Source organism: Chanodichthys erythropterus, chromosome 5 (assembly GCF_024489055.1).
Source record: "Chanodichthys erythropterus isolate Z2021 chromosome 5, ASM2448905v1, whole genome shotgun sequence".
Classification (NCBI taxonomy): Eukaryota; Metazoa; Chordata; class Actinopteri; order Cypriniformes; family Xenocyprididae; genus Chanodichthys; species Chanodichthys erythropterus.
This window is the reverse complement of record NC_090225.1, coordinates 9,633,941-9,658,013: the sequence shown is the minus strand read 5'-3', so window position 1 is coordinate 9,658,013 and position 24,073 is coordinate 9,633,941. Positions and strand designations below refer to the sequence as shown.

Below are 24,073 nucleotides of genomic sequence, written 5' to 3'. Positions count from 1 at the left end.
AGGAAGGCGTAAAGACACGTCCGAATCCAATGTTAGCTTCAGTTCCTGTTTCCTGAGATACCTTCATCTGATCGATTTTTGAAGGAAGCATAGATGTATCCTTAGCTGCCTTTGATATCCCACAATCCTGTGCTTTCCATTCTGTGACAGTTGAGCTAGAAAAATAAAGATGGCGTCCGAAAGTTGCGTTTGCTGCTTAGTTTGTGTACGATTTTGACCAACATATTTCAATTTTGATATAATTTCTATTGAGAAATTACTACTGTAGTAATTAATTATTTGGGTAGTTCTCACCAAAGCTCGCTCTATTTTATTGTAGATCATTAAACTGTTATGCTGCCTCACAAGTCTGTCCGAAATCAGTTTCGTGAGGTGTCTTCATGCACAAACGCTGCTGTACAAGTCATTCTCTTATAAGGCAGCGAGGCAGCAAGACCAGTGGCGGTTCTACATTGAAATACACCCTGGGCGAGACCCCTTTCGAGCGCCCTCCCCCAACCCCAATTGCACAAATCCTTAATTAGAAAGCCAGACTTAAGCGAATTAAGTTATTAACTATTGCAATTTAAACAGCAAACACACTTTTTAAGGTGCACAATTTCCACCTCCAACATTGCCAAAGGACAATGAACACCATTCTGCACAAAATATGAGTATAAGTTATCAGAACTTAAATAAATATACACTATATTAATATGCCAAAAATATATACAATCAGATATATAAATAAATAAAAAGTATAACAAAAAGTATAAAAAGTAACAAAAGCAGAGACCAACAATATTATTATCAACAAAAAATATTAAGAATATTATACAAATAAAACATGTATTATAACATTATGAATGAAATGTGCATTATTTGGAAGAAAGTCGAAGTGTGTGACTGACTTTAGCCTATTATTAATTATATGACTGGGCTGTGTTCTCGCGAACTTCCCTACACACTTCCCCTCGGGGGAATCCCTGCCGCCATTTTGAAGTGCGTTCCACTTCGTGACAGAGGGAGCGAGTCTACTTCATATGTACACTTCAGGCAGCTCCATAACCCACAATGCAACACGGTTGTGACGTCACCGCATATTGCGTTTATTTTACCCCACCACAAACAACTCTATGATATATTAATTATTTTTTAAACATTTAAAACACACATATATACATATAGAATGCTGTATTAAACAATTTTGTAAGGGGAAAAAATAAATAATAAATCAGCTCCATTGCGGATTCCAAGTGATCAAGGGCTTAGGACGTTCCAGTTCAGCCAGGTTCCGCCAGAAGTGGGCACTCGTGCAACGTAAGCAATGATGTACATCCGAGTCAACGAGACCGAGTGAAGTTAGCGAGGGAAGGGCATTTAAAAACCGAACTGGAACGCAGCCTTGGTGTGGATCCCCCGTCCCCGTCCACCCCCCCCCCCCCCCGCCCTGTACGTTCCATTTGAGAGAGACCCAGAGGTGAAATGTCGCCCGCGTCTCTCGCCCCACCCCCTTTTACACTTCTCTCACAACACACAGCTTCTGTGCATGGTACATTTTCAGCAAGCAGGGGCGCCGGCAGCTGCAGGGAGCGCCAATTTGCCAATTCAACACACAGTGAAATTATATAAATGATGAAAAACCGCCTCGCGACGTAGAGGATTTTTTTTTTTTATCTGCTCGTGCTGCCGCCCCCAATGTGTCACGAAAAAATTACGCCCCGGGCGGCTGCCCGGTTCGCCCGTGCCTAAAACCGCTACTGAGCAAGACAACTAGGTTTTCTGACGCAGCCATTGGCTGCGTCCGAAAACTGGAAAATGCTGCCTTACGAGGACACATTTCAAGGTAGTAAGGCATCAAGGCACGTCCGAATCCAATGTTAGCTTCACTTCCTCTCTCATGAGATACCTTCGTCTGATCGATTTTTGAAGGAAGCATAGATGTATCCTTAGCTGCCTTTGGTATCCCACAATCCTGTGCTTTCCATTCTGTGAAAGTTGAGCTAGAAAAATAAAGATGGCGTCCGAAAGTTGCGTTTGCTGCTCAGTTTTTGTACAAATGTACGATTTTGATCAACGGCTGCTTTCTAAAACTGGAAAATGCTGCCTTCCGAGGACACATTTCAAGGTAGTAAGGCAACAAGGCACGTCCGAATCCAATGTTAGCTTCACTTCCTCTCTCATGAGATACCTTCCTCAGATCGATTTTTGAAGGAAGCATAGATGTATCCTTAGCTGCCTTTGATATCCCACAATCCTTTGCTTTCCATTCTGTGACAGTTGAGCTACAAAAATAAAGATGGCGTCCGAAAGTTGCGTTTGCTGTTCAGTGTGCAGTGCGCTGTTATGAACACTAATCAGTGTCGGTGATGTTGCGCATCTACTGCGCTGTTTTGGAAACTTGTAACAAGAACGGCGATGGTCAGCATTTGATGTGCTGAGAGAACAAATAATAGTGACGAATGACTTAAAGTGCCCCTATTATGGATTTTTGAAAATTACTTTTCATGTAGGCTAGTGTGTAACATACCTCTAAGTGAATGAAAATATCCTGCAAAGTTTTTAATCTGAAAGTGCACCGTATATAAAGTTATTATTGTCTCTCAGAAGTAAGAGTCGACTCTGAGTCAATTAAACGAGTCGTTTGTAAAACGAATCGCAAGCAGTTTCGTTGGCTGCGTCCGAAAACTGAAAAATGCTGCCTTCTGAGGACACATTTCAAGGTAGGAAGGCGTAAAGACACGTCCGAATCCAATGTTAGCTTCAGTTCCTGTTTCCTGAGATACCTTCATCTGATCGATTTTTGAAGGAAGCATAGATGTATCCTTAGCTGCCTTTGATATCCCACAATCCTGTGCTTTCCATTCTGTGACAGTTGAGCTAGAAAAATAAAGATGGCGTCCGAAAGTTGCGTTTGCTGCTTAGTTTGTGTACGATTTTGACCAACATATTTCAATTTTGATATAATTTCTATTGAGAAATTACTACTGTAGTAATTAATTATTTGGGTAGTTCTCACCAAAGCTCGCTCTATTTTATTGTAGATCATTAAACTGTTATGCTGCCTCACAAGTCTGTCCGAAATCAGTTTCGTGAGGTGTCTTCATGCACAAACGCTGCTGTACAAGTCATTCTCTTATAAGGCAGCGAGGCAGCAAGACCAGTGGCGGTTCTACATTGAAATACACCCTGGGCGAGACCCCTTTCGAGCGCCCCCTCCCCCAACCCCAATTGCACAAATCCTTAATTAGAAAGCCAGACTTAAGCGAATTAAGTTATTAACTATTGCAATTTAAACAGCAAACACACTTTTTAAGGTGCACAATTTCCACCTCCAACATTGCCAAAGGACAATGAACACCATTCTGCACAAAATATGAGTATAAGTTATCAGAACTTAAATAAATATACACTATATTAATATGCCAAAAATATATACAATCAGATATATAAATAAATAAAAAGTATAACAAAAAGTATAAAAAGTAACAAAAGCAGAGACCAACAATATTATTATCAACAAAAAATATTAAGAATATTATACAAATAAAACATGTATTATAACATTATGAATGAAATGTGCATTATTTGGAAGAAAGTCGAAGTGTGTGACTGACTTTAGCCTATTATTAATTATATGACTGGGCTGTGTTCTCGCGAACTTCCCTACACACTTCCCCTCGGGGGAATCCCTGCCGCCATTTTGAAGTGCGTTCCACTTCGTGACAGAGGGAGCGAGTCTACTTCATATGTACACTTCAGGCAGCTCCATAACCCACAATGCAACACGGTTGTGACGTCACCGCATATTGCGTTTATTTTACCCCACCACAAACAACTCTATGATATATTAATTATTTTTTAAACATTTAAAACACACATATATACATATAGAATGCTGTATTAAACAATTTTGTAAGGGGAAAAAATAAATAATAAATCAGCTCCATTGCGGATTCCAAGTGATCAAGGGCTTAGGACGTTCCAGTTCAGCCAGGTTCCGCCAGAAGTGGGCACTCGTGCAACGTAAGCAATGATGTACATCCGAGTCAACGAGACCGAGTGAAGTTAGCGAGGGAAGGGCATTTAAAAACCGAACTGGAACGCAGCCTTGGTGTGGATCCCCCGTCCCCGTCCACCCCCCCCCCCCCCCCCCCCCGCCCTGTACGTTCCATTTGAGAGAGACCCAGAGGTGAAATGTCGCCCGCGTCTCTCGCCCCACCCCCTTTTACACTTCTCTCACAACACACAGCTTCTGTGCATGGTACATTTTCAGCAAGCAGGGGCGCCGGCAGCTGCAGGGAGCGCCAATTTGCCAATTCAACACACAGTGAAATTATATAAATGATGAAAAACCGCCTCGCGACGTAGAGGATTTTTTTTTTTTATCTGCTCGTGCTGCCGCCCCCAATGTGTCACGAAAAAATTACGCCCCGGGCGGCTGCCCGGTTCGCCCGTGCCTAAAACCGCTACTGAGCAAGACAACTAGGTTTTCTGACGCAGCCATTGGCTGCGTCCGAAAACTGGAAAATGCTGCCTTACGAGGACACATTTCAAGGTAGTAAGGCATCAAGGCACGTCCGAATCCAATGTTAGCTTCACTTCCTCTCTCATGAGATACCTTCGTCTGATCGATTTTTGAAGGAAGCATAGATGTATCCTTAGCTGCCTTTGGTATCCCACAATCCTGTGCTTTCCATTCTGTGAAAGTTGAGCTAGAAAAATAAAGATGGCGTCCGAAAGTTGCGTTTGCTGCTCAGTTTTTGTACAAATGTACGATTTTGATCAACGGCTGCTTTCTAAAACTGGAAAATGCTGCCTTCCGAGGACACATTTCAAGGTAGTAAGGCAACAAGGCACGTCCGAATCCAATGTTAGCTTCACTTCCTCTCTCATGAGATACCTTCCTCAGATCGATTTTTGAAGGAAGCATAGATGTATCCTTAGCTGCCTTTGATATCCCACAATCCTTTGCTTTCCATTCTGTGACAGTTGAGCTACAAAAATAAAGATGGCGTCCGAAAGTTGCGTTTGCTGCTTAGTTTGTGTATAAATGTACGATTTTGATCAACATATTTCAATTTTGATATCATTTCTATCGAGAAATTACTACTGTAGTAATTAAATATTTGTTTAGTTCTCACCAAAGCCCGCGCTATATTGCTGTAGATCATTAAACTGTTATGCTGCCTCAGAAGTCTGTCCGAAATCAGTTTCGTGAGGTACCTTCATGCACAAATGCTGCCGTACAAGTCATTCTCTTATAAGATGGCGAGGCAGCAAGACAGCTACCTAGGTTTTCGGACGCAGCCAACATATTTCAATTTTGATATCATTTCTATCGAGAAATTACTACTGTAGTAATTAAATATTTGTTTAGTTCTCACCAAAGCTTGCGCTATATTGCTGTAGATCATTAAACTGTTACGCTGCCTCAGCAGTCTGTCCGAATCAGTTTCGTGAGGTACCTTCATGTACAAATGCTGCCGTACAAGTCATTCTCTTATAAGATAGCGAGGCAGCAAGACAGCTACCTAGGTTTTCGGACGCAGCCATTGTCTTAGTGTATTAGCATATTCCCCGCCCACTATCGCGCGCGCGCAGAGGCCAGGGAAAAATCATTTTATCAACAATACCACAGCAGTACAATCTTTTGTTGTGTTCCCGTCATTTTACTGACCACTGCTTCTCGAACCTCGGGGAGTTTAACGCAGGATTCACAAAACGCTTGCTCTTAAAATATGGATCAATGATCAGTTTATTTGGATTAGCTTGCTCCTCTGAATCTCAAACTGTAAGTATAAATTGATGTTTATATTTTCTAGCAATAGTTCCAAATTCGTAGTTTTGTATGTTATGTTGTGTAACATACACCCCAGTCTGTCTCACGTTTCTGTAGATCTGCTATTCAGATGTGGGTCCAATATTGTCTAAAAATGTGTCGATTAATGCAGCTTGTCTGTCTTATTACTTGGAGTAATTATCAAGGATGGAGCACGACTTTTGTTTACAAAGTCTAATGCATTATTAGCTATTCACGTTTGTGCTCGGCTGTGGGAGTTTACAACATACAAAACTTGGTTTCTTCAGTAGAACACAAATGATGATTTTTAACTTCAACCGTTGCGGTCTGTCAGCCGTATAATGCGTGTCAATAGGAACTCCATCTATAAGAGTAAAAGAAAAACACCCACAGACAAATCCAAATGAAACCCTGCGGCTCGTGACGACACATTGATGTCCTAAGACACGAAACGATCGGTTTGTGCGAGAAACTGAACAGTATTTGTATCATTTTTTACCTCTAATACACCACTATGTCCAACTGCCCTCTACATCCGGTGTGAGGTCTGAACGCGCTCTGACAACGGAAGTGATCTCTCGCACTCGTTGAAGCAAAGCGCGAGACATCACTTCCGTCATCAGAATGCATTTTTTGACCTCACTAAACAAGTGCTGAACGCAGTTGGACATGGTGGTGTTTTAGAGGTAAAAAAAATTATATACATACTGTTCGGTTTCAAACCGATCGGCTCGTGTCTTAGGACATCAATGTGTCGTCAAGAGCCGCAGGGTTTAATTTGGATTTGTCTGTGCATTTTTTTTTTATTCTTATAGATGGAGTTCCTATTGACACGCATTATACGGCTGACAGACCGCAACGGTTGAAGTTAAAAATCATCATTTGTGTTCTACTGAAGAAACAAAGTCACCTACATCTTGGATGCCCTGGGGGTAAGCAGATAAACATCAAATTTTCATTTTTGGGTGAACTATACCTTTAAGTAAAATATAATGAAAGTAAAACTGGAGTGAACCCTACACTCAGTCACTTTAATGTTTCATATTTAATGCACTAATATGAGACTAAATAAATCAGACAAAATAACCACCATGAGTCATGAAAAGCCAAGGTTATGAACTTGAACATTTAAGGGACAGAGAAGAGGTAGCCTAGAAAAACTAACACAGTGTAAGAAACATTTTCAATGTGAAAGGTGTGATATTTTATTTATTAGTGAATATTTATTAGATCTTTTGAGAATATTTGTTATGCAGTTTCATCTGGCATTATCAGACTTTAAAATTAAAGCAAACAATCTTTACAAACACTCCCTCCAGTGTTGGAATTATTAAGATTCATAAATACATTTGAACAGTCATTTATGCTGTAAGAAAACCTATCTGTGGCCATTTTATAAGCCTATAATTAGAGCAACCTCAGACAGCCTTAGAGGTAATGCTTTTGCTCGCTTAATTACAAACATGCAAATGAAGCACAGGTGATTGCAGAGCATCATCATAATTAATAATGCCCTTGCAGCTTTGCCGGTGAAGGCTGGTTCAGATGATTCACTGCTCATTACATGTCAGCTGTTAACATCACATAATGCTCACCTCCTTCAGGCAAGATAGACGACGCTTTATTTACAGCTTGTTAGAATATATATTATATAAAGAAGTCTCTTATGCTCACCAAGGCTGCATTTACCTGATCAAAAATAGAGTAAAGATAGTAATATTGTGAAATATTACAATTTAAAATAACTAATTTCTCTCTCTCTCTCTCTCTCTCTCTCTCTCTCTCATATATATATATATAGAAAGAAAAACAAAACGCTCACAGGAATCAGTGTAATCAGTTATTAAAGGGTTAGTTCACCCAAAATTAAAAATTGTGTCATTAATTAGTTTTACACTCCAGACACAACTTGACAACATGCATACAAAATATTTAATCAAAAGTCTTAATAAAGTGCCACAACGACAATTTTCCTAACTTGGACATCCCCTTTTGGCCACTACTATACAGTATATATATATATATATATATAGTGAAACAGTATATGATTCTGAACTTTGCCATAATATGGCTGACCCATTTTTTAACCATTCTCCTTGTTTATGTGAGCTTTTTGCTTTTACCCCCAGAATTGAGGATTCACAGTATAAGAACATGAAAATGTGCTAAACTGTGTAATTATTTCAGCAGTTTTCTGTCGAGACTTTGAACATCTCATTAGATAACTTAAAGCCAGTTGATCCTATGCTCTTGCTGTGGTCTTTTCTATGTCTTGTTACTGTGAGAGAAACCGTTGGCTGGATAAAATGAGATTTCGAAGCATTTGAAAATGTGTTTCATAAGAGGTTCTCCTCAGTACAGCTCCATGTTTGTAAAGAAAAACCATTCCTCGTTGATGAACTGGGTCACTGTTATAGGATTTATCCTCATTTGAATTCTAAACATATAAAACATTCATTCATATTACATACAAATCTGTGTCCTTATTGGAACAACATTAGAGGATTTTATCTTCCCTGCCCAATGATATTTTCACAGCTCCCATCAGTGTTTAGAAGTAACTCTAGAGATGTGGAAAAAGATTTTATTTATTTACAAGCTTTTTGTGGGAGTGTGGAAAACAAAACATTAAAGGTTAGCTGTTGTACCAGTCAGATATCATTCACGCTTGTGCACACACAAAAACAATGACGCACATGGTCTGACGTTAACAACATCAAACGGCATAGTTTAAAACACGTATCGTCGCAGATTATGGTGATTAATAACTTTAAAAACTACACACTGTACATTTTGCCAAGCTTTTGAGAAAGTATACGTTTATAAGTATAAGTTTATCTGGCTTTTTATGTGACGGAACTTCTGATTTTGATGCCCTCGTGAAACCCCTTGATGATTAAACTCTGCTGTGTGTTTTCAGTAATTAACTAGAAAAGAGTTTGTTCCCCTCACAACATCTTCTGACTCACATTTCTGGAAACTGGGTCATTTCATCCATGCATCTGTTTTTCTCTCCTCTCCTCTCTCTTTCTCTAGTCTCTCTCTCTCTTTCTCTTTAATAAGCAAATTTTACAGTTTACGGCACAGCGCACCGACTGCTGAATGGAGTCTAATTATGAAGAGTTGGAATGTGAATGAGTTCCTACAAACCCTGCCGGGATATAAAACTACGCACTGGCCCAGTTCTCTCACTCCCTCTCTGTCTTTCTGTCATCCCCGCCTATATCTTTCCCTTCATGCACAGGAATGTTTCATGTAACTAAGTCCCTGCATGTATTTGCCATGCTATGTTTAGGCGATGGCATGTCTGCTCTTTTTCAGGCTGATGTACCAGCCTTCAGAGATCAGAGATCAAAGCTGGAAGGAATCTCCACTGGGGTAGTGCTAGTGAGGAGTTTGACAGAAAAGAGGGAAAGTGTGAAATTTTCCTAATTCTCATTTTAAAACTTCTTCTCTGCTGCATATGGAAAACAACATCTCTGTAATATTATAGAATCAGGAAAAAGATTGAGAGGAGAATATAGAGTATCCATTTGATTAGCCAGAAAAAAATACTATTTGTCAGGAGTAAAAATGTAGGTTAAGTCAAGGAATCGGGGATGAATTACTTTGTTTTAGCAAATGGATTCTGATTGGATGATTCATGTTTGATGGTGGTGTAAAATGCTGAAAAATTCTATATTAATGTGCCACGTTTTTCTGCTGCTTGGCCTAAAAGCAAAGTCGCTTTAAAGGTAGGAACACACCAAGTCGATGGTCAAGTCAAGTCAAATTTATTTATATAGCGCTTTTACAATTGGTAATTGTTTCAAAGCAGCTTTACATATTAGAAGCACAGAAAAAAAAAGGGAAGTGGTTAAAACTGTACAAACAAGCGTGGTAATATGTAACATATACAAGATGGTGCTACATTAAGCCAATGTCGGCTGACTTCCAGGGGTGGAAAAAACCCCCTAGGAGAAAAACCCAGCGTGCTAGCACTGGGAAAAAAGTCCTAGGAGGGAAAAAACCCCTTGGAAGATATATATATATGTAAATGTATATGGAGATCAAAATCTGAATTGTACATTTTTATTATAGAGTTTAAAAATCGATTATATATAAATATATGTAAGCGGATACGGGGATCCTGGGCTACGTTGTAGTCAGGTCCAGACGCAGGTTCTCCATCTGACCTGGATACGGCCTGGATCCAGCACCCGGCAAACCTCAGGATAAGCAGAGAGACAGATATTAGCGTAGATGCCATTCTTGTTCTGATGTACAGGTATATCTAGTGTTATAGGAAATGTTCTTGGTTCCGGCCGACCTAATTATTGCAGCGTAACAATCCTTTAACGGATTTGAAAAATGTTAATGTATTGATAATGTGTTATGTGTATGCAAGAGCAAAGAGATGTGTTTTTAGTCTAGATTTAAACTGACAGAGTGTGTCTGCTTCCCGAACAATGCTAGGAAGATTGTTCCAGAGTTTAGGTGCTAAATAGGAAAATGATCTGCCGCCTTCAGTTGATTTTGATATTCTGGGTATTATCAACTGGCCTAAATTCTGAGATCGCAATAAACGTGAAGGACTATAATGCATTAAGAGCTCACTTAGGTACTGGGGAGCTAAACCATTTAGAGCTTTATAAGTAAGTAGCAAGATTTTAAAATCTATACGATGTTTAATAGGGAGCCAATGTAATGTTGACAGAACTGGGCTAATATGGTCATACTTTCTGGTTCTAGTAAGAACTCTAGCTGCCGCATTTTGAACCAACTGTAGTTTGTTTAAAAGCCGAGCAGAACAACCACCCAGTAGAGCGTTACAATAATCTAGTCTTGAGGTCATGAATGCATGAACCAACTGTTCCGCATTTGTCATTGAGAGCATATGTCGTAATTTAGATATATTTTTTAGATGGAAGAAGGCGGTTTTACAGATACTAGAAACATGACTTTCAAATGAAAGATTGGTATCAAAGAGCACACCCAGGTTCCTAACTGAGGACGAAGGTTTAATGGAGCACCCGTCAAGTGTTAGAGAGTATTCAAGGTTTTTTCGTGAGGAAGTTTTTGGTCCAAAGATTAGGAAATCATTTTTTTCTGAATTTAATAATAAGAAATTTCTTGTCATCCAGTTTTTAATGTCAGCTATGCATTCTGTTAGTTTTGTGAATTTGTAGGTTTCGTCAGGGCGCGAGGAAATATAGAGCTGAGTATCGTCAGCGTAGCAGTGAAAACTAACACCATGCTTCCTAATTATCTCTCCTAAGGGCAGCATGTACAGAGTGAAAAGCAACGGTCCTAATACTGAGCCTTGTGGTACCCCATATTTAACCTGTGATCGATACGACATCTCTTCATTAACTACCACAGACTGATAACGGTCAGATAAGTATGATTTGAACCATGCCAAAGCAATTCCACTAATGCCAATATAGTTTTCAAGTCTTTTTAAAAGAATGTTATGATCGATAGTGTCAAAAGCAGCACTGAGATCTAATAACACTAATAGAGAAATACAGCCACGATCGGATGATAGGAGTAGATCGTTTGTAACTCTAACGAGAGCAGTCTCAGTACTATGGTATGGTCTAAATCCTGACTGGAAATCCTCACAGATTCCATTTCTTTCTAAAAAGGAACACAGTTGTGTTGAAACTGTCTTTTCTAGTATCTTTGACAGAAAAGGTAGATTCGAGATTGGCCTGTAATTTACTAAATCTCTCGGATCTAGTTGAGGTTTTTTAATAAGAGGTTTGATAATAGCCTGCTTAAAGGTTTTTGGCACGTGTCCTAGTGTTAAAGATGAATTAATTATATCAAGAAGTGGACCTACGACCTCTGGAAGCATTTCTTTCAGTAGTTTAGTCGGCATTGGGTCTAACATACATGTCGTTGATTTTGATGATTTGATAAGTTTAGATAATTCTTCCTCTCCTATAGCGGCGAATGATTCTAGTTTTACCTCAGGGACACTACAGTGCACTGTCTGAAGAGAAACTGTAGACGGATGCATGTTTATAATTTTCTCTCTAATATTATCAATCTTGCAAGTAAAGAAGTTCATAAAGTCATTACTGCTGTGCTCTATGGAAACGTCAGCAGTTGAATCTCTGTTTCTAGTTAATTTAGCCACTGTGTCAAATAAATACCTAGGATTATGTTTGTTTTCTATTAAGAGATTTGAAAAATAAGTAGATCTAGCATTTCTTATGGCTGTTCTGTACTCAATCATTTTTTCTTTCCACGAAAGGCGAAAAACTTCTAGTTTTGTTTTCTTCCAACTACGTTCAGCTTTTCTAACAGTTCGTTTTAGAGCCCGAGTGTGCTCATCATACCACGGCGTTGGATTAGTTTCCTTAATCTTCTTTAGACGTAAAGGAGCGACCGCATCTAATGTGCTGGAAAAGAGAGAGCCAATAGTTTCTGTTGCAGCATCGAGTTCTTCTAAGTTGTCAGGTATACTAAGGCGATGAAACTGCTCGGGGAGATTATTTATAAAGCAATCTTTAGTGGCAGACGTGATTGTTCTACAATATTTATGGCTGGGTGGTGGTTTTGTAGCCTTGGCTAATTGTATTATACACGAGACTAAATAATGATCTGATATATCATCGCTCTGCTGTAGAATTTCAACAGCATCAATATCTATTCCATGCGACAGTATTAGATCTAGGGTATGATTACGACAATGAGTGGGTCCTGACACGTGTTGTTTAACTCCAATAGAGTTTAAAATATCTGCAAATGCCAATCCAAATGAGTCTTTATTATTATCTACATGGATATTAAAATCACCAACAACAAGGACTTTATCCGCAGCCAGTACTAACTCTGATAGAAACTCAGCAAATTCTTTGATAAAGTCAGTATGGTGCCCTGGTGGCCTGTATACAGTAGCCAGCACAAATGTCAACTTACATAATGTTACATAAAGCACCATCACTTCAAAGGAATTATATTTGAAATTCTTTTGAATGATTCTGAATATATTACTATAAATTACAGCAACACCTCCCCCTTTGCCTTTCTGTCGAGGATTGTGTCGATAATCATAACCTTGAGGACTAGATTCATTTAAAGTAATGTAATCGTCTGGTTTTAGCCAGGTTTCTGTCAAACACAGCAAGTCTAGTTTATTGTCTGTGATAATTTCATTTACAATAAGTGCTTTTGAAGAAATAGATCTAATATTCAGTAACCCAAGCTTTATCATTTGTTTATCTGATTTATCTGTGATTTTCATTTTTTGAACATCAATTAAATTTTTACCCTTAAAAGGTTTTGGAAGTTTTTTGTATTTATTAGTTCGAGGTACAGACACAGTCTCTATGTGATAATATCTAGGTGAAAGTGTTTCTATGTGCTGTGAATTATCTGAGTTCTGTGACGTGAGGCGGCTAGCAGACGGTCGGTTTAGCCAGTTTGTCTGCGTCCTGATCTGGGCCCTGGTTTGTCATGTTTCAGCTCTAAGACTATTTGCCAAATTTCTAGAGAGAAGAGCAGCACCATCCCGGGAGGGATGAATACCATCTCTTTTCAACAGATCAGGTCTGCCCCAAAAGCTTTTCCAATTGTCTATGAAACCTATATTATTCTGCGCACACCACTTAGACAGCCAGCCATTGAGTGATGATAACCTGCTAACTATCTCATCACTCCGACGAACAGGAAGAGGGCCAGAACAAATTACTTTTGCTGACATTGAATTTGCGAGTTCACACACCTCTTTGATGTTAATTTTAGTGATCTCCGACTGGCGAAGTCGAACATCATTTGTGCCGACGTGGATAATGATTTTAGAATATTTACGTTTAGCATTAGCCAGCACTTTTAAATTTGCTTTGATGTCAGGTGCTCTGGCCCCCGGCAAACATGTGACTATGGTGGCTGGTGTCTCTATTTTCACGTTCCGTGTAATAGAATCGCCAATTACTAGGGCACTTTCAACAGGATTCTCAGTGGGTGCGTCACTGAGTGGGGAGAACCTGTTTGATGTTCTAATCGGAACGGAAGAGTGGTGTTTGTTCTTGCCATTATGCCGCCTCACAGTCACCCAGTTAGCCTGCTGCGTGGCTTCTACAACCGGAACCGAATGTGTAGTGTTTACTAGGCTAGTCGCATCCAAAGCAGTATCTAAGGCCCTTTCATTCTCACTATCCTCAATTAAAGTTTGGATGCGTGTCTCTAATTCTGAGATTCTCTCTGTCAGCCTGACAATATCCCTGCATTTATCACATGTGTAAGTCTCACTGCTGACAGAAAGAGCTAAGCTGTACATGTTGCATTTACTACACATGATAATCGTCGGACATGACTGACCGCGTGTTTGATGAACGCCGTCCGAAAAACTGCAACGCACACGGGACTCGCTGGCTGGATGTCTCGGTCGCTTGCCGGTGCCTGGGGCGAGGGTGATGTGCGGGACGCTGTACCTCGCGGTGGATCGATGAATGCCGGGCAGCAACGTCTCCACAGCTTCCCGATCTGGCGAGGACAGATCAGAATAACATACATCGGATAAATCCGCCATTCAATCGACAAGGAAGGTTGGTTTAGAGGGAAAAAAAAAGAAAGTAGACGGTAGCTAGCAGGCTATGGCTAACACTAGGTGATTACGCTGGTGGATTGCTAGTAATAAATCGTTCCGTTTAGTAATACTATGCAATAGGTTAAGTAATCTAGTGAAAAATAAGAAAGTTATATTATGCGAATAGGAATAAAGAGAAGGATTTAGGATAATCTCCACGAAGCTCCGAGCGTAGATCAGACAGCTGGCAGGCAGCAGCGTGTGTGACAATTCGGCTGTTTATGATGCTGCAGAACAGTTTTCCTAACGCACTGCCCACACAGATGCCACGATAATTATGATTATAATTATCTAATCATATATTAACATTATAATAATCATAATATGATTATTATGATTATACGATAATTATGGTCAGCCGTCGGGCAATTTTTCTTCGTCGGCCGACTAAGATTTCTCAGTGTGTTCCACACCTTCGGCTGAAGTTAGTCCTTGTCGGCTTTATTCGGCCAATACAACATTGAATCGGCGTCGGAGCTCGTCGGTCCATCGAGCCATCAGATCATTCTGATTGGCTGTTCAGCTACTGCCACCTGCTGGTTCGGACAGGCATTTCATCTTACGCAGGCGCAGAACGGACATGCTACTTGGCCGTCGACTGTCGAGCGTTGGTTTCGTGTGTCAGGGCAACTTTGGATACAGACGCTGCCGACGTGAGCCAACCCCTTAGTCTGCTTTCATCGCCACTAGTTCGTCAGTATCGGCCCGGTGTGTTCCTGCCTTAAAACAAATCAGTTCAATCATATTGGAAACTCCACTTGGCATTTCGGTAGCTTAAAGCGGTACCTACTTCAATGCTGGCAAAATGGGCTTTCAATAAAACTTGCTTGCCTATACAGTAAGAGAAAACATTTTTGAAATCGGTGTTACCTGACTAGAGAAAAAAGGCTGTTGTCTTCCCTTTTGCCAAAAAATTAGGAAAACTTCAACACCCCTAATGCATTAGGCATGTTGCCAACGGTCTGCTATGGATACATTTTCCCGGGGAAAATCACGCTTTGCTTTAGTAGTAAATACTGCAAACTTTTAGGCTGCTTTCACATGCAACTGGATTGTTTGGAGCGTTTGATTCGGAACCTGGTTCGGTTTGTTTAGGCATGAACACGGCAATGGCGCTCAGATCCAAACCAAAACAATCGCCTGAATGAGGTGGGCCCGGCACGATTGCAAACAAACTCTGGAGCGGTTTGGTTAAAGTGAGAAATCAATCCGACCCAACGGACCAAGCCTGCCTGAAATATGCATTGCAAGAATGACAATGATATCTATCTTTCATAAACACATTTTGGTACATTTTGAAATGTTGCCTTGAGAAAGTGAACCAAACCAAGAAGAAAATGCAACATTGTAAAAAATTAAGTCCCTGTTTCGGAACAAAGTAAACGATCTACAGGTCTGAAAACGGCCTTAGTCAAAATGGTGTCGACTTGTATTGTTCCCGGGTGCAAGAATTCAAAGAGTAAAGGTTTAGCGGGAGTAGGTTACTTTCGATGTTTTGCTTTGTTGGCAGTGGCTAAAGGCTGCAAAAAAAGATTACGTTGAGTTTGGCGCGACGGAATATCTGAAAAACCTCTGTTTTTTAGTCAACATTTCATACTGGATGACCACGAATAGTGTTTTATGTTGCCTTCACGTGCCATTAGAATTATCGTAAATACAAGTTTCCTAATTAAAATTTGAACATGAATGCCCTCTCAAGTCATATTTACCACTTGGAATCTCTGGGATAATTTTGATACCCAAGTTCCCAAGTTGGGTGGGCCATAAACATTAAACATGGGGGGTGGGGTGGGGAAGAATGATTGCTGCTATGACTGGTATTCTTTATTATTTTTTTCCACCACAGCTCATCAAGCAGTGCCTTGTCTTGATGTTAAAGTAGTGCATATTTACATAATCATTTGAAGTATAATGTATGTTACACATGGTGAAAATATCCTATATTTGACCAAAATTCCATAATTGTCAGCAAGCTGACTGTAGATATAGCGTGGTGAATATTTCAATGAATGAGACACTAAATATGTTTCATAGGATTTTCCCAATAAATAAGGAAGAAAAAACCTGATGTCCTCCATGATTTCTGTTGTTTCGAACATAAAGCACATAATTGTGACAAGCTTGCAATCACAGAAGTGGGAACGTGAAGGCAGCATTACGCCAAACGGAGGGGAAAACTAAAAGAGTTGCGAAAAATACCCCAAAGCAAAACGTCGTCACATGCAGGTAAGGTAATTTTCAGTGATAAACCTACGCTTAAAATAACTGTACTGTTAATAATTTTCACCTCTGATAACAGATTAATCTAAATTGTAATGATGACATGCATTCTCTGTAAAGCTGCTTTGAAATATGTATTGTGAAAAGCGCTATACAAGTAAATGTGAATTTTAGATTTTTGTCAATCTAACGGCAGGAATACAAAAATTCAATCAGCAATTACATCTGAAAATAATGGCATCATAATTTTTTCTTCTTTAGCTCAAAATTTCTAATATGATGGTTCAGCGTTGTATTAGGTTAGACATGTTTTATTTACTCACTTCAATTTTATGACACAAAGTTAAGTATAGGATAAGTACACCCTTGCCTATAGTAAAAATCAACTCATTCAAAGCAACATAAATTTGTTCACATGTGCATTTACAGATACATGTTGTACATGTGTACATTCAGTTAAATTTTTTGTTCCTGTGATTCTCTTATACTTTTGATTTGACTCATTAAGTGCCTTGAATTCTTATTAATTTGTGGCTCAAATTAAGTTGTGGCACAGGAGACTAAGCACTGGATAATTTCTCACACTGAGTGATCTTGACAACAGCCTAGAGGCATTCAGGACTCGTGTCTTCTGTGTGTGTGTTAAAATCATTTTCTCCTTCACTGCAAGGCCTTTAGTAATGTAGGACAACAAGGACACGAACCACATCATGTTCTGTGCGCTTATATAATAATTGCAATGTTCTTTGTATTTATAGAATAGGGAGTAATCTATTTATATTGCATAAACACCATGACTGATGAAATGGGTCGCAATTTGAATAAGCAAATGTAGCTGTCACCTATCAAGAAAAAAACAACAACAGAAAAATACCACTTGCCTCGAGCAAATTTCAAGACTTGCCATGCATAATACAGGAAAAAAATGGAAAGAAAAACATTTAAAAGTAAACTATGTGTTTTGTAGCCGATTACATCCTCAATGTTCTCAAAACGTTGTGTCCTCTAAATTGATTTCAGGTCCAGGAAAACAATTTGACCTTTTTCTCAAAGATTCAGCCTTAGATAGCTGTTTGTTGCTGATAACGGATAAGATGATGTGTGAAATATTGATTCTTTTCAGCCTGTACTTTTAGGTCTTTGTTTGCATCAGTTTAATTCACAATGATGTCTCATTTGTACTGATGTAAACACAGGAGTAATGCAAAAGATGTGCAAAAAACATGGTGAAGGGCATAAATAAAACAAAGGTTAATAATAAAAAAAAAAGTCTAAAAACTGAGCCCACTCAGCTAAAACAAGAAATATAAACCAGCAAACCTCATGTAAATATTATAAAATGCGTAAGAACACAATAAAAACAGTGATGAAAGACAACTTCAAGGTCTCTCCATCACAAGGTTTTTGCCAGACAAATTCAGCTACAGACTTTTATACTCGGAGTCAGAAGTTTTTTAGTATCTTTTGACTCGCTGTGGCTCCTTTTATAAAAGTGTGGGTGGATGTCAGCCAGCTGTCATACAGAGAAAAACATGAAAGGTTTTTCACACTGTGTCTCCTTTTATGCAACAGATTAACCTAGTTCTGGTTCTGAAATAAAAAGAGTAATAATGCCCATTGTATGTACTGTCAGGGTTATGTTCTGTTTTCTATGTTTCATCGTGCCTGTGTTTGATTGTTGTATGCAATTCACCTGTTGTCTATTAATTACCTCATTAGTTCCTCGTTTGGTTTAGTATTTATATTCCTTGTGTTCCTGCAGTCTTTGTCCTTTGTCTGGGAATTATGCATTTCTATGGCACCACTATCAACGCCTAAATTAAAGGAACACTCCACTTTTTTTGAAAATAGGCTCATTTTCCAACTCCCCTAGAGTTAAACAGTTGAGTTTTACCGTTTTAGAATCCATTCAGCCGATCTCCGGTTCTGGCGGTACCACTTTTAGCATAGCTTAGCATAGTTAATTGAATCTGATTAGACCGTTAGCATTGCGTTTAAAAATGACCAAAGAGTTTTGATATTTTTCCTATTTAAAACTTGACTCTTCTGTAGTTACATCGTGTACTAAGGCCGACGGAAAATGAAAAGTTGTGATTTTCTAGGCTGATATGGCTAGGAACTATATGGCTCAAAACTCTTTGGTCATTTTAAAGTGCGATGCTAACGGTCTAATCAGATTCAATTAACTATGCTAAGCTATGCTAAAAGTGGTACCGCCAGAACCGGAGATTGGCTGAATGGATTCGAAAATGGTAAAACTCAACTGTTTAACTCCAGGGGAGTTGGAAAATGAGCCTATTTTCAAAAAAAGTGGAGTGTTCCTTTTTAATCTACAGCGGTCAGGTGGTACAGTGGCCACGCGGGAGCTTTCAGAAAACTCCCAGCTTACAAACTGTAATTACGAGCTCTACGAGGACGTAAACGCTTTTTATGAGCCAGAATCTCATAGTTACAGTAATTATGATATGGCATGAACACATTTCAATAAATGTTTCTTGAGCAGCAAAACAGTATTTTAGAATGATTTCTGAAAGGATCATGTGACACTGAAGACTGAAGTCAGGACCACTTAAGTCAAAAAATTACCAGAGACTAAATTTTTAGTCCATTTTTTTATTGCCATATTTTGCACAAGTTATTTGACAGTATGGCTCTGTTCTAAATTCCCCGTCCTTTTCATGAGCTCCATGAAAGCTAAGACCGGGAACAGCAGCAGCTTCTGGGACAACCTCCCTTTTTTTTTTTTACTGGGAGAGCAGCACAAAATCCCCGTATTGAGAACATAGCATGCGTCAATAACAACAGAATGACACTGATTAAGTTAAACACAAGTTTAAGGATGAGCTGGGTTGCAAGCAGCGTGCAGTGGAAGCCGCTAAGCAAGCAGAGAGACGGAAGCTGCATTTAAGTAATGCGCCTTGTTTAAGAGTTGCAAATTGAGTCCATAGAAATCAGATCAGCTGATATGGGTGGGGTTGGGATTTGCAAATCAGCTGATAGCGGAGCTTGACTACGAGGCCTGTCTGAACTAATGCAGAATGCTTGATTTATGTCATCAGGAAAATGTACATTTTAATATATTAAAATACAATATTTTAAATTGTTATAGGCTATTTCACAATATTACTGTTTTTACCGTATTTAAAGAAGAGACTTCTTTCAAAAACATTAAAAAAATCGTACCCCCAATCTTTTCAACTGTAAAAATGATTATGACTGAATGATATTCATATGATGACATGTTTTGTTTTTTCTGTTCCTCTCCATCTCTCTGTCTCACCCTCTCTCATTCTTGTCTTTCTCTCACCTTCGCCAGCACAAAAAGCCTTTTTCTCGCTCTGGTTCCTCAGGGAAGCTGTCAGCTTCACGTGTATCTCTTTGCTCTGTCATCCATTAGCACCTCAGCAAACACCATCCGTACCCTGTTCCTGACATCTGTGCTGTTTGTCATCATTAGTGGTCATTAGTCTGAGTCTTATGACACTGTGGACTGATTTATAGTATGACTGGAGTGTGTTGTGTTCACAAAGCTTCAGCTGAACTTAATTCAGTTGTAGACAGTGGTTCACATGCTTGAAAACTATATCTAAAACCTATCATATTTGATATGGCCTCTAAATGATCATCATGATCAACCTGTTTTACACAATGTACCACATGGCTTCTGTCATCTGATTGATTTTTACAGATTTTTATAAAGTAAATGTAAGAATAAATGTTATATTTCAAGATAAACACTTACTGAACTGAAGGAATAGATTTATTTATTTATACATCAGGCTTTTCAGGACCATTTATTTGTACATCTCGCAAACATCACAGTATTGCATTGCATTATTTGCCTATAAGCATATGAATATCATAATAAGACATATATGATTGAGAGTGACAACTGATTTTTATATGCATTTTATGCAAGTAGTCTGCTGTTAAAGGGTTACTAAAGGGTTACAATCATTTACTCACCCTCGTTCCAAACCCGTAGGACTTTCATTCATCTTCAAAACACAAATGAAGATATTTTTAATTAAATCTGAGAGATTTCTGTCCCTCCATAAGACAGTATATGCAACTATCACTTTGATGCTTCAAAAAGTTCATAGAGATTGTAAAACTAATCCCAAAACTTGTTTTATATGATGAACAGATTGAATTTTATTCATATACAAACATTGATCAGCAAACAGAAAGAGAAGCTCAACTGAACCTACTTGACGCGTGAGAACAAACCTCTTCGTTTGTTGCATGGACTGTCAGGAGGGAAGAATCTTAAAGGGTTAGTTCACCCAAAAATTCTGTTACTTATTACTCACCCTCATGCCATTCCACACCCTTAAGAAACTTTGTTCATCCTCGGAATACAAATTAAGATATTTTACTTTAAATCCGATGGCTCCGTGAGGCCTCCATAGGATAAATGTCATTTCCTCTCTCAAGATCCATAAAGGTACTAAAAACATATTTAAATCGGTTCATGTGAGTACAGTGGTTCAATATTAATATTATAAAGCGATGAGAATATTTTTGGAGCACCAAAAATAACGAATTATTTAGTGATGGCCGATTTCAAAACAGTGCTTCAGGAAGCATTGGAGCACAATGAATCAGTGTTTCAAATCTGCTGTTCGGAGCGCCAAAGTCATGTGATTTCAGCCGTTGGCAGTTTGAAACGCGATCCGAATCATGATTCGACACACTGATTCACTTGTGCTCTGATGCTTCATGAAGCAGTGTTTTGAAATCGGCCATCACTAAATAAGTCTTTATTTTTGGCTCTCCAAAAACATTTTCGTCGCTTTATAATATTAATATTGAACCACTGTACTCACATGAACCAATTTAAATATGTTTTTAGTACCTTTATGGATCTTGAGAGAGGAAATGACATTGTTTCCTATGGAGGCCTCACGGAGTGTGAAACAGCATGAGGGTGAGTAATAAATGACAGAATTTTCATTTTTGGGTGAACTAACCCTTTAAGATTTCAATATCTTCATTTGTGCTCCAAAGATGAACAGAAGTCTTATGGGTTTGGAACGACATGAGGTTTAGTAAATTATGACAGAATTTATATTTTTGGGTGAACTAACCCTTTAATGTCATTGATTTACATTACAAGCATTTCAGAAAATAATCGTACATTTTGTCCATATAAATATCAGCAACTGCACTAAATAGCATAGTTTTGCTCAGTTGGGTCCTCTGAATAAAATAAGCTGTTTTTTCCCCCTCCTTGAGTATAAGTGCCATAGTCTCCCACTATATATGAGCAATAAAATTCTGATGTATCAAATATGATAACAACAACAAAAAGTTCTCTGTTATCTGCTAGCACTTATAAACACACTTGTTTATTAAAGTTTCTCACCTTCACGCATTTCTCATTTTTCTCCATTACTCCTCCTCCCTGCTCTGTAAAAAAGGATTAAAGAGTGCCTGTTCTTTTGTCAGCTGTAACATGATGTGCTACTAAATCTTTGAGCATGTCTGTCCCACAGTGCTCCACTCCACCCAAGTGACAGCTCTGCTCCACTAACCTCCCGTTAAATGAAAAGCACATTACACGCTCCTCCATACTCATGAAATGACAGGAACTGCGCCACGTTGGCAACACTGGAGTATGAGGCTGATTTATGTGGAACAACTGAAGATCACAATATATTGAAACTGTCAACAAGCTTACGTCTGCTCTTACCCTGACCTGGCGCTAAGCACTTTTCCACATCAAAAAAACGTTTTTATAAATATGAGTGTTGGCGTGGATTTAAGCGTACGCACACTCTAAAATCAAATCTGTACATACGCATGCTTTATAAATGAGGCCCCTTAGCTACAACTGACTTCAGCCACAGACTTAGATGAAATCAACTTAAGATAAAAGAAGACATTAAATCTCTGCAGAGGAGGATTAAACAACTCCACAAACAGCATTACAGCTTCATATGTTACTAACCAGATTGATTTTGTTTCGGATTTCATCTACAGAAGTTCTTATTGAGATGTTTAATGCTCATGTTTGTTTCATTTGAACTCACCATAATGGTGATTGGTATTTCCATTAGTTGGGCTCTTAACTCTTTTTTTTTTTCACGAGTTCACACTTGCAAATAAGTCAGATAAATAAATATTTGGCGCGCTGTCCGAGGAGAGGGCTCCGAGCTCGGTATTTGGCCCGAACCCAGTGTACTCCCCTCGTATTCTGGTTTAGGAAGATAAGCAGGAGAGTGTGAGATTTGGTCAGGAAGATAACCGTGTGAGTGTGAGGAGACGGGGTGGTGGAGGGATGCTGAAAAACTGCATTGCATGCACCCTTTTTGAGATTCATGTGCTGATTCTTTGTGTGTCATCTTAAAGTAATTATTTTTTTTTTTTAATCTAACTGATTTGTGTAATATAACATGATCTCATGTTGCAGTAACAGGGCTTGTAATGTAAATGTATTAACTGCACAACAATTATTAGATACAAAAGACATCAATTACTTGCGCTATTTCATTCATGTGTTCATTCTCAATAAGAACTTCTGTAGATTTGTAACAGAAATAAAGTCAGTGGTTAGTAATAAGTTAAGCTGGTAAACCTGTTTGTGGAGTTGTTTAATCAGATCTTGAGATTTAATGTCTTCTTTTATCTTCAGTTCATTTCATCTAAGTCTGTGGCTGAAGTCAGTTGTAGCTCTTGTGTTTCTGTTTGTCTCTTTTTTCTGTTTTCTTCTTTCCTTCAGTGATTCTGCTTATTAACATGCTTGTAAATGCTGAGATGGTTTTATAAATAATATATAAAGATTTATGGCTCATATAAGGTCCAGTTCTGGTTTATTTCTTTGCTCTTGGCTGACATGTGGCAATGCTATAGCCTGCTAGTGGCCCAGATCTGGCAAACAGGAACGGTCATTCCACGTCACATGGGCTGGCACAAAGTTGCTATCTGGGGATACACTGACAGATACTGCAGCTGCTCAATCACACACACTCAACAACAGACACTCATACAACCAATGTAAAGATATTCTTTCAGAATGCTTTCTTTATATAAATGTAAATCAAAACATGATCACAAAATTTTAACAAAAGCTGGGTTGTGCATGTTCATCACCTGTCAATCCTATCTGCTTAGGTCACTCCAGTGAGAATATTCCAGCATCACTCCATCTCCACCTTTACCTAGCAGACACAGGATGCAGACTCCTGTCAGGCACTCCCCCTGACAGCCTGCTGACAAAGTTGATTGTCCTCCATTTGTTTTTCTTCTAAAGTCACGTTTGATCTCGCGAGTCTCTTTGAGATCTTATGTCACTGTGAAATCATTCCTGCAATCAACAGGTGTGGTCTTGAGGACCGTCGATTGAAAATTGATTGAAACTGTCATTATGTCTGTGGTCTCCCAAAGTTTTAAAATCGGTTAAAATTTGAAAATCATCTAGTGTGTTCCACTAAATCAGACTAGAGATCTTCAAGTGTGTCACCAACCTGAAGGTGAAATTAAACCAACCA

General features: G+C 38.9%; 1 protein-coding gene across 2 annotated transcripts; it reads right to left on the bottom strand.

Moving 5' to 3' along the window:
• Positions 1–10,568: 10,568 nt before the first annotated feature.
• On the bottom strand, positions 10,569–23,868 carry LOC137019994 (uncharacterized). 2 transcript variants are annotated; one of them, XM_067385165.1, is made up of 3 exons: positions 21,949–21,976; positions 20,547–20,578; positions 10,581–14,257 (listed from the first exon to the last, which is right to left on the bottom strand). In XM_067385165.1, exons 2-3 carry the CDS (start codon positions 20,572–20,574, stop codon positions 13,227–13,229), a joined length of 1,059 nt encoding a protein of 352 aa, XP_067241266.1. In that variant the 5' UTR covers positions 20,575–20,578; positions 21,949–21,976; the 3' UTR covers positions 10,581–13,226. The 2 variants fall into 2 exon arrangements, 1 of the variants encoding a protein (XP_067241266.1); XR_010895138.1 differs by lacking the exons at positions 20,547–20,578; positions 21,949–21,976 and adding an exon at positions 23,676–23,868 and having other exon boundaries at positions 10,569–14,257.
• Between the last annotated feature and the right edge of the window lie 205 nt (positions 23,869–24,073).

What these genes read in the sequence shown, in the direction of transcription:
- LOC137019994 (XM_067385165.1), bottom strand. Translation starts at nt 20,574, where the DNA reads ATGAAAGTCCTACGGGTTTGGAACGAGG. An exon ending in CCTACGGGTTTGGAACGAGG is followed by an intron (nt 14,258 to 20,546) that starts GTGAGTAAATGA and finishes TGTCCTCGCCAG; the next exon opens with ATCGGGAAGCTGTGGAGACG.